Source organism: Ostrea edulis, chromosome 7 (assembly GCF_947568905.1).
Source record: "Ostrea edulis chromosome 7, xbOstEdul1.1, whole genome shotgun sequence".
Lineage (NCBI taxonomy): Eukaryota > Metazoa > Mollusca > Bivalvia > Ostreida > Ostreidae > Ostrea > Ostrea edulis.
The window spans coordinates 73,244,688-73,255,529 of NC_079170.1; the positions used below are offsets into that span (position 1 = coordinate 73,244,688).

Below are 10,842 nucleotides of genomic sequence, written 5' to 3' on the forward strand. Positions count from 1 at the left end.
TTAAACTTATGGTACGGTACTGTTATAACAAAATACATAGCTTTACACAGATAAGACCACCGATGATCTGAAAGTTTGAACTGGTCACGTGACTGTCACTTGAAATGGCAGAGTGACGCGGTTATTGGTAAACATCGATTTAAAATCAAATTATTTGGGTTAAAACAGGTGAAATAGTTTATGATATATCGTACAGTCTCATAACTACATACGTGCGATGATTTAATAGCGTTTTTACGAGATGGAAAAAAATATTGTAATTCGAACCATACAGCTTTAACATTGACCTTTGACTTACTTTTAGAAAATTCGAATATAAGCGATATCCTTTTAATCGTAAGAGGTACTGCTTTTATATTTAGCATCTGAAGTTGGGGGGTTTTTTTGGGGGGGGGGGTGTTTGTCGGGGGGGGGGGGGGTTGTTGTTTTGTGAACAGACCTCTCCAACGATACCAGGTTTGTCGACCTTGACCATTGACCTAGTTTTTGGAAATTTTCAAAAACAGCAGGCTCATGGGCAACATCACTCACCTGAGTCACCTTGACCCATATTTAAAGATTTTCACTATATTTTGCATGTAAAACTTTGATCCTCTTTGTGGTTCCAATCTACCCCTGGGAGCCATGATTTTTACAAACTTGAAACTGCACTATGTCAGGAAACTTTCATGTAAATATAGACTTTTCTGGCCCAGTGGTTCTTGAGATTTTTAAATATTTCGCATATAAGATTTGATTCCCTACTGTGGCATTAACCTTAACCAGGGGATCATGGTTTTGACAAACGTGAATCTGCACTATTTCTGGAAGCTTTCATGTAAATATCAGCTTTTCTGGCCCAGTGGACCTTGAGAAGAAGATTTTTGAAGGTGGCATGGCCCTTCATTTCAATAAACTTGAAAGCCTTTACTCATGGATGCTTTTTGTCAATTTGGTTGAAAATGGTCCATGCAGTGGTTCTGAAAAGAAATAGAAAATGTGAAAAATTTACAGACAGACGGACGACAGGTTATCAGAAAAGCTCACTTGAGATTTCACCTCAGGTGAGCTAAAAAAAAAAACAAAAAAAACTACACTGTCTTACATCTGACAGTTCCACTTTGTTCCAACCCGGGGGCATCAGTGTTTCACAAATACAATTGTTGATTAGAATGTCATCACGGGGAAATGTAATTTGCTTTGTGAACACGCATTAAAGTTCAATGGAAATGTACCCAAATATCTATTCTGGAGATTATTCAGACAACAAGTTTCCAGATCACTATGGCCGAGATTTGAAATCCTTGTAGAATTTTCTTTTTTCACAGTGCTTTCCATTTGGTATTTTATTCTACAAAATATTCAAATAAATTCATCCTTAACATTACGCTTACATCCAGCTCTCTATCTCGATAATTTCTATAACGACCTCCGATAAAATTCGTTATTTCACATATGTTGAATTTTAAGTGTCAAATCTAATGCCGACTGCCGTTTTCACTTTCTGGCTCAGATTTACTGTTGGGGACATTTATACTCGGACTCTAACTATCTTTGACAGATTAACAAATTTCTACTTTCAACCTCTTTGAATGTGATCAAGAAAAAAAAATGAACAAAAGCAAATCAAAAACAATGCGTAAATTCATAGCACTTTTATTTTCCATTTTGCAGTGTTTTATGGAGCCGCTAAAAAAGTGTCAGGTGGAAGGGCATTTAATGTACGCCGAGCCCGAAGATTTGTTTGGTAACCTGGATGAATTGTGCTATGTAGGTTGAATGCACAGCCGTGAAATATTTGTGTGTATCATGTTTAATCGATAACTGACCAGATTCTCTTGGGTTATGAAAATGGTTTTAATCTTTTCTTTGCAGGTTAGTTATACATTTTGTAAAGACTTCATTGCAACTTTGGTCAAGGCTATGAGTTCTACAGAATTCGGTAGTACCACTGCCCTCCTAAAGGCCTTTGATAGGGTAAATTAAGATCTTGGTACTTTTAAGGGGCAATTTCTGTGTGGTGAAGAAAAAATAACTGTAACATTTAAAAGCAATTTGCTTTTACACATCGTCGGTATCAGCACACGATTGGTGGCCATGGGGTTTACATTAAGTGATGGTATAGTTTGATACCGAAGACATAAATTACTGTACTCACAATGGCTGGTTACATCTATTTTTCTTTTTGGTGTGCAGTTCTCTTCACATTCCAAAGATGGTGACGTTTACCACACATATTGCTTGAATTACACGAATGCCTTGACGTATTTGGAACGTTTGCGGAGAAACGACGACTTCAACGAATTTGAGAAGGTATATCGGTGTGACGTACACAGAGCATTTTATGACGTACACAGAACATTTTATGACGTGCACATAGCATTTTATGACGTACACAGAACATTTTATGACGTGCACAGAGCATTTTATGACGTGCACAGAGCATTTTATGACGTACACAGAACATTTTATGACGTGCACAGAGCATTTTATGACGTGCACAGAACATTTTATGACGTACACAGAACGTTTTATGACGTACACAGAGCATTTTATGACAAGAAACCTCAGAAATTTAGCATCATTGGTAAAATAATGAAAATATCAACTTCCTAAATCTTGCTCTGTCAATATCCGTGAAATAGAATTCTAATCCAATCAAAAGTTTTACAAATAATCTTCACTCTTTATGACGGAATACTTTGTGCGGTAGATGACAAGCTTGACGGACATTTTTATTGTTGAATTTTTGTCCATTATATCACCCTAACACAGGCATGTTGTCAAGATCCACGGTGCCAGCGATTGAAACTGACAGATCTTCTGGTGGCGCCATTACAGCATTGTACGAAACTACCTCTGTTGCTTAGCAATATTCGGAAATATACAGGCGCGGAGGATGAAGTGGAGAAATTAACAGAGTCTATAGCAAGAGTGGAAACGTCACTGCGTGTGTATTTTTTGTTTATTGACGTAACATTGATTTTGTGCTCAGACCAATCTTTGACTCAGACGAAATGCTTGGAACCGAATAAAACCATTGATACTGATATCCTCCATAAACCTCATGTCTAAATTGAACCACTACATTTCTTAAATCTAAAACCATCTACAACAGAGGGGGTTTAAGCTGATTGTAATTTAGCGTTTATTTTTCTTTTATATATATATATTTATATAGAAAAGATGGAGGACAAGATGAAATGGGCGAAAAATTACGAGAGAGTTCAGGAAATCGCCCGGCAGTTGTCATGGCCGCCGGTCACTGACCTGGATCCGAGAGTATTCATTCCAGAGGCATGTTGATAATGGGGAAATAAAAATGTTGTGTAAATATTAAACGCGAATTGGCCGACGCCGTATGGATTCGATTTAGAATAAAAACTAAATCCTATACATATCAACAAATCTGGTAGAAAATTGTGCGTCAAATTTTTGCAGTAAATTTGGGTACCTGGGTGTATAATAAATGATATGAATTGATGTTGCAGTACCTAAGGTCTACGTTATCAAAACAACCTTGTGAACGCCTCCTGGCGGCTTGTGTAGACCGACAGCTTCTTCGTGAAGGGCAGCTAGCTTTAATAGGTAAGAAATCCTTGTGTGTGCTCCTTTTCGGAAATCAAATTTTAATAACAAATTACAAAAGAAAAGAACAATAACTCTTGAATTAAATATGAACTTCAAAAACAATTTTGCTTTATTTCAGAATCTACGAAGATGATTGACGTGTACCTATTTTTGTTTGATGATATTTTATTACTTACTCGGCTGAAAAAGTCTGCCAAAAAAGTAAGACACGTTTTACTGCACTTGAATGTACATGATTTTATTTTTTTTTGTTGTATATATAGGTTCACTGTACAAAAAAAAAAGTTAGAGCGCAAGATAGGATATTTTGCAGAAGAAAAAACCCGTAATATTAAGGAGGAATGCTATACCAGAGAAATTTGATACCGGTGAAAAGTGAAGGATATGCATAACAATATTTTGAAATTGAAAACTCATATTTACTTTATTTAGTCAAAAAATGCAGTTATAGTGTAAACCAATCTGGGGAAAAAATTCAAAATTCTTGCTGGACTCGAACCCGCGATCTACAGTTCAGCAGTCGACGTGCTAACCTACTGAGCTACCTAGCTAGGCAATAGTATTTGAAATGAAAATACAAATAATGCTGATATTTATATTTTCATCATTCAAGATTTAAGAGGAAGTCAGCCGATGACGATTTAGAATAACGACGTAAACAAATCTATGATGTAAACGAATCTATGACGTAAACAAATCTATGATGTAAACGAATCTATGACGTAAACAAATCTATGATGTAAACGAATCTTGTTTATCATGTAGAAACAGCAGGCATCTGGGGGTGATTCCAAGGCCCCGAGCTCAGGGGATAAATGTCTTTACACGGTGTACAAACAACCCATTTCCCTGGATCGGATCTGTGTACACGACATCCCACCAACAGAGGTCGTGGGTGAGTACAGTTCACTGTCATGTGTGTTAGATTACTTCAATTTTTTGTACATATTTATGTATATATTTCACTTTGTTTATTTGCACACCTGTATACATTCCTCTGACGTTATGATAAGGCTGGTTTTGGAGAAAAAGAATCTTTAAACAATTCAGATTTTGTGAAATAGAAAAAGTTTCTAATAGAATGTGATTCCTCTCTAACAGTGTGAGATTCTCTCCCCTGTCGTTATAATGATTTCTGGATGGTGACGCGTCTTGACAACCAATACGCATACCCACTAAGCATACCATTAAACGTAAATCAGGACTGGTCGCTTTCATAAGGAAAAACTCTTCCATATTTTCAGTGGGGTGGTAATTAGGATTTATTTCAGATAAAGCATAATTACCTTGTAAGATGTATACGTTTTGAATAACGACTATATGAATGTGAAATGACCAAAATTCAGAAATACTGTGGCTTTTCCAATTTGAACCAATCACGATCGGAATTAGGAGAAAAATTAGTCCTACATGCACAGGTACAAACCATTGTAATCAGAAAACTACACCCCCTTTATATAAAGTAGTTCACAAATTAAATCAATTGATAAAGTAAACTAATATCTTGATGAAAAATGCATACAATTAATAACAATTAATACGATTATTTTAGTCATTTCTATCAATTCAGATTGGAATCGGTACCTTTTTCTTCTTTCGTTTGGTTCAAATCTATATTTTAAAAAAAAACCCGATATTTCTGAAATGGGATCGTTTCATTTCAATTTCCATTAATTTTTGTAAATATTTTTATTTGAAAATTAGGACATTTTCACGAGTCTTCTCAATAGGTTTGATTAGATATTTATATATGTTTCATGCATCAAATCGAAGCAAAGTTTGGACCATAAAATCTCTTATTTATCATTACAGAAAATTCTCAAAAAATTCAAATTTCCATCTTACAACGTCAAATGTACACACAAAAAATTGTAATACTATGATTTTTGTCGACCTCATAAATGAAACTTGACTGAACGGTTGCTATGGACTACCTCAGCGTCTTGGCCCTCCATGAATAGCATCTACTAAAGGTCATAGAAATGTATTGTGGTCCATAAATATGCTGTGTAGGGATGGTAAAAGTTATAATTCTGATTGAAACATTCAAATACGTATCGGTTTGAATGAAATTCTCTCGGGTTATAATCCGTCTTATCAAAGACAATGATGGCTTACTCAAGATTCATTTTCTTTTCAGCCAACGGGATCAAATCAGCTTTTGTTCTAGTCCAAATTAGCCGATATCAACAGATTATAGGAGTTTTCACTCTTCAGTGCACAAATGACGCCGCCAAGGTTTGTAACTCGGATCGATTGTCATGATCTTAAAGGATACATCTCATGTTTTCAAAGTATACAACATTACATGTATTTCGTCATACAGACTTAAATCTAAGCCCCGATTTCATAAAGTCTAGTTAATTAGGAAGGTAGTCACGTGGTACAGTGACGTCACATGCGCCCTTCGGATTGTGAAAGTACTGCGAGATATTATTAAAAACTCAAATTTTAGGTTCCTAATTTGTTTACCATGGGCAACATTTAAATCGATGTTGATAAACTGTCCGAGTTTTATATGTGTTCGCCACCAGTGTACACATATGACGATGTAAATACCCAAATATATCGAGTAAAGCGTGTATGAAATCGGCAATATTGTGAGTAAATAATGTTTATATGGGTCGCTGTCTACAAACTGTTTGGTGATGTTATTCCTTTATACATCTGTAATAACTAGGTCCTTATGCCAATTTAAGCTATTGTCACGCGTGCATTTCGGAAAGAAAGAAAAAGACAACACACACACAAATCAATAAAAATATTCAAATTTAAAGTGGTAATCACATTATTTTATTTTGATTACTATTTTTGAATTGTGATCTGCACGTCTTTTGGAAGTACGAAGTGGGAGCACGGCGTTATAGCCTACTGACGCACTCAAGATGCTACGAGTTCAATAAGGAAATAATTGTATAATTCAATTTAAAGTTAGGAAATACAATATTCTATTATTTGTATAATTAAAATTAAATGTGTGAAGAATAAGAAATTTCATACAAATATTTAACTGTAAAAATGATATTTATATTTTCATTTTTATTACACATAGTGAATACTTTTATAGTAAATTTTCTGCTGTGCTACTTTCTTATATTCCTTTGTGACATTCGCTAAATAAACACACATTCACGACATAGGGAGGTGAATTTGCCTTGTTGGATAGAAAAAAAATACTGTACCTTCAATTTTGATGAGCCATAAAAATAGTGAAGGTGATTGCATGATGCATGCATTTTTTAAGCCGTCAAAGGTCACGACGTGCAGTTTATCCGATTTCGATTTTTCGGGGGGGGGGGGGGGGGGGGGGCTTGGTTCTCGACGGTAAACCATTATCTCATTTTCTATCCGCATCAAATCATAATTGTTGAATCGGTTTCCATTCTTCAGAGTGTATAATACAGCTCGTTCCATAATTAGATAAAGGACACAGAAATTGCCACACGACCTGGTTAGCACAGACAAACAACAACCAGGTGAATGATATATAGGATCTAAAGAGGATTGTCTCTAGATTAATTACCCGAAGCAGCATCTTAAAATGTCATACATTCATTTGAAAGTGACCCAGTTTGTGTTCCTGGAAAATACGCTAGTTAAAAACACCCACATATATTAATTAACAACTTTTGTGACACATGATATTCCATCAGGTCGTCTGTCGGGTTATCTCCACACCTTCAGTGTCAGGAAATGTTACAGAGTTATCGAACTTTAAAATTAGTGAAGAATGGCCGAGTTGAGCTTGAAAAATTCCCAAACTTGTAACGTATCATTTTCTGGAAAATGGACTACAATTCTTTGGAATTTAAGACCATTTTATTAAGTAACAAATTATTACCTATACCGACACCCTGACAGATTCTGGAGAACGTTTTGAAATCGATATCGATGGTAGTTTGAAAATATCCCTATAAATCGAATAATCCATCTGTTGTGTTGTTCTGTTGTCCCGAACCGCAATGGCGTATACATTGTACGTATTAGTCTTCTGTTTTCATGAAAATCTCGTAATTTGAAATAGCTAGTACCAATTTTCAGGATCGGGAATGGTGAAATTAAGAAAAAAAGGATGGACGACATTTTTCGTAGTTTTTATAAGCGTGCATCATAGGATAGCTCTACGATTCTTAGATGGGTTACTCTTTTAAGTTGTGTGTTATGTCGCTTCATCGATGTCTGTCCTCTACCGTTGCATTTAGTGTGATTATGAAATACAGATAACTTTTTTTTTTCATGAAACGGTAAATTGCATCGTATTAAGCGTGCGAACTTTAAATTATGGACTTGTACATGTGTCCTCAATATTAGTGCATTCTGCAACAACATATTCAAGGCATCCTCGACTCGTGTCTGATTCAGGTAAAGGGTGGTTTTCCATGGTGCATACAACATTGAAATTGATTAGAAGTAGATACAATAATACTTGTATACGTAAGAAATGATTGTTGAATCGATTCAGTAGAAACGGAAACACCTGGTAACGCCAAATATACCTGCGCGCGCAATACGCAGGACTCTTATCATTCGTATCACGAAAATTAAAAATAGTTTTATTCAAGAAATAAGAAATCGCCATGGTACCACAATGTAATTATTACGTCATGTTTTCATGCTATTTTGAGCATCTTATGTCAAGTCGAGCGTTTATATTAAGTAAATAAAATATAGGGGAATAAAATATCTATTTGAATAGGAGTAACTTATTTTTTAAAAAAAAACTTCTCAAACTTGTGAAAAAAGGAAGATAGCTGATTGGATGATTTTATCACGTGATTTCCCTTGCCCTTTATTTTGAATTTGAGAGGAGGGAAGTCGGCTAGTGATTTTACGTTGTATGGGGAATATCGCCACGTGTAGTAGATCGAGCTGTTGGTAAACGTCGATGAATTGACGTAATCTTCTCATAATATTTCAACCTTATTCATGTATCTAATCATCCCCAATTTCAGTTTAAAATATACATGTTGTGGGCGCATAAGATATGAATATTTGCTGCTGTCTGGGCGCGATAGGAACTCCGACATTACCCTCTCTCAACATGACATACAGAGCGATAGCATTCGTATACTGTATCCCATGTTGTAATGTCCGATCTGCGGAACCTTTGTTCAAAAATGGATATAGAGTAGAAAGGTCGTTTTGCACTAACTTGACTTTTATGTGTTTTAGCTGAAGTGGATTGATAAAATTCGGGAGGCTAAGGATGGGCTGGAAGAGGTGGTGACGAGGCGCAGAACGAATGACTCCGGGAATCGATCAAAAACTTAAAAGGCGCTCACAGACTAAAATCAACTATTCATATTTTAAAAAGTATTTCGTTGTTGATTAAAATTTTGTTATTCTGTATTTTTCTTACATGTACTGATGATGTTATGAAAATAAATCTTTCGAAAATTTATCATTACCTTGATTATTTTTGTACCTATCTGAGCATTGAAAATATTACAGTTGTTAACGACATAGGCAATGCAGTTTGTGAGGTTTTCTACCTCCTCAAATAAAGAGCTCCACTATAAATCTTAGAACAGTAACAGATATGTTCATAGCAAAGATGTTTAATTCCACAAGTCTGTGTATGTGTGTGTGTGTGTGTGAAAAACCAGACGACGAGGAGCTGAGTTTCAATCAGAGAATCCTACTGCTGCAAATTAATATGCTAATAGCTTTAATACCATAGTTTGCCAAGAATTCAAGCTGGGTGTTAGTGTGAAGAAAATATGCTGTTTTCTGAAGCAACAGTTTTACTATGAGAATATGAAAGTATTTCTTTTTTCAAACATTAAGTATTAAAGGTATTAGTATCACTTAGTTCCACATATATGAAATACTTTTCATTTGTGATATTTTCTTCTTCATTTCCACTCATCCTTTTCTTTTCATTTTTGTACCGCTTATTATGAACTTTAATATAATTTGTAGAAACATTTACTTCCCATATCTATGTAGCAATATTCCAATATCACCTGCTCAGGACTACAGCTTGAGATGTCCCAATGTGAGAGTAAAATGTTCGAAGAGACGTGAAACAAAGAACAAACAATTTTTAGAGCCCAACATGGGTAATGTTAAAGCTACTCACACGTATGCCTTAATCTTTGGATAATCTCGTAGGAATAAAAAAAAAATGTTTTATTTCAAGCCATATAAGTTATATACTATGCAATTTAATTATACTCAATCGGATTAAAAGGTAATCACGCTAATTTCCTAACTAATTATGTTTTCTCTGAGTCGGATAGAGAACGCCCCATTTCGAAACGCGTCCTTTACTGATTTTTTGTTTTTAAAAATTGAATATTCTAAATTTGTACATGACTTTGCACAAATCTTTAATTGTCCATTCTAAATATAGTAAGCAACTGAAGGATCCCCAGCCAGATCCAGCTATTACCGACTTTCATCATCGTAGCCATTGATTTTAAGAAAATATTATCTAGAGAAGACGAACATGAGGGAGAGCTGCATTATACATGTAATGAAACTGCCTCAGATATCAAACACCATTTTTATTACATGGATCTACCACACTGAATCTGCTTGATCATTGAGTTATTTTCAGTTGAATTACTATCTTTATAGTTTGCTTATTTTAAAAAATCTGTGAGCGAAAAAGTTTCGAGATACGAACTCTTCTGTATAGGAGATGCATTTAGTGGAACTTTGAATGCCTAAGTGGGACAGAGTGGATATGCAGCCAACGAGGAAGACGATGAAATGTATTAAAAGAGGCTTCTCTTTAAATATGTAAATGTGGGAAATACTATCGAAAGAAATGTTTTACCGAAGAGGAAACATACAAACAATGTCATATTTGCAAGAAATATTTTGGATATGGTACTTATGACCTGCGAAATAACGTGATAGGATAAGAATTATATGTATTTAATTACTCCCTAAATACTTATCACTTACTTAGTTTGTGCATCAGTCGAATTCGGGTTATCAAACAGCGTATGAGAAACTTACTGAGTACATTCACTTACACTGTGATGAATATCTGTCCCACTCCCGCGAGTAAACAAATTCTTTCGCGCCTTACTATGTACGAGAGTTCTCCAAAGGGAAATAACTCGGACGTATCTCGAAACCGGCTCATTCGTGTCAATGATGTAGGAGTTATCTTCCTTACGTGGACGCGACAGCATCCCTTAATTCATTAATAATAACAGATTGAAATTGTCGACGAAATATGCATAGAAATTATTATTGGCCACCAGGAGGCGGACCATTGAATATGTTATGGTTTTAGAAAGACGAGTATGATTAACT

At 35.2% G+C, this 10,842-nt stretch overlaps 1 protein-coding gene across 4 annotated transcripts in view; it reads left to right on the forward strand.

The window, feature by feature from the left end:
• LOC125654600 (uncharacterized) overlaps nt 1-8,971 on the forward strand; it is a 51,476-nt gene extending 42,505 nt beyond the window's left edge. For all 4 annotated transcript variants that reach the window (XM_048884590.2, XM_048884591.2, XM_048884589.2 and 1 more), the window contains exons 11-20: nt 1,654-1,749; nt 1,855-1,956; nt 2,176-2,292; nt 2,755-2,929; nt 3,161-3,276; nt 3,471-3,567; nt 3,689-3,771; nt 4,336-4,465; nt 5,711-5,808; nt 8,743-8,971. In XM_048884590.2, coding sequence (XP_048740547.2) covers nt 1,654-1,749; nt 1,855-1,956; nt 2,176-2,292; nt 2,755-2,929; nt 3,161-3,276; nt 3,471-3,567; nt 3,689-3,771; nt 4,336-4,465; nt 5,711-5,808; nt 8,743-8,841 — 1,113 coding nt within the window. In that variant the 3' untranslated portion in view covers nt 8,842-8,971. The remainder of the gene's footprint in view (nt 1-1,653; nt 1,750-1,854; nt 1,957-2,175; nt 2,293-2,754; nt 2,930-3,160; nt 3,277-3,470; nt 3,568-3,688; nt 3,772-4,335; nt 4,466-5,710; nt 5,809-8,742) is intronic.
• Nucleotides 8,972-10,842: the final 1,871 nt, after the last annotated feature.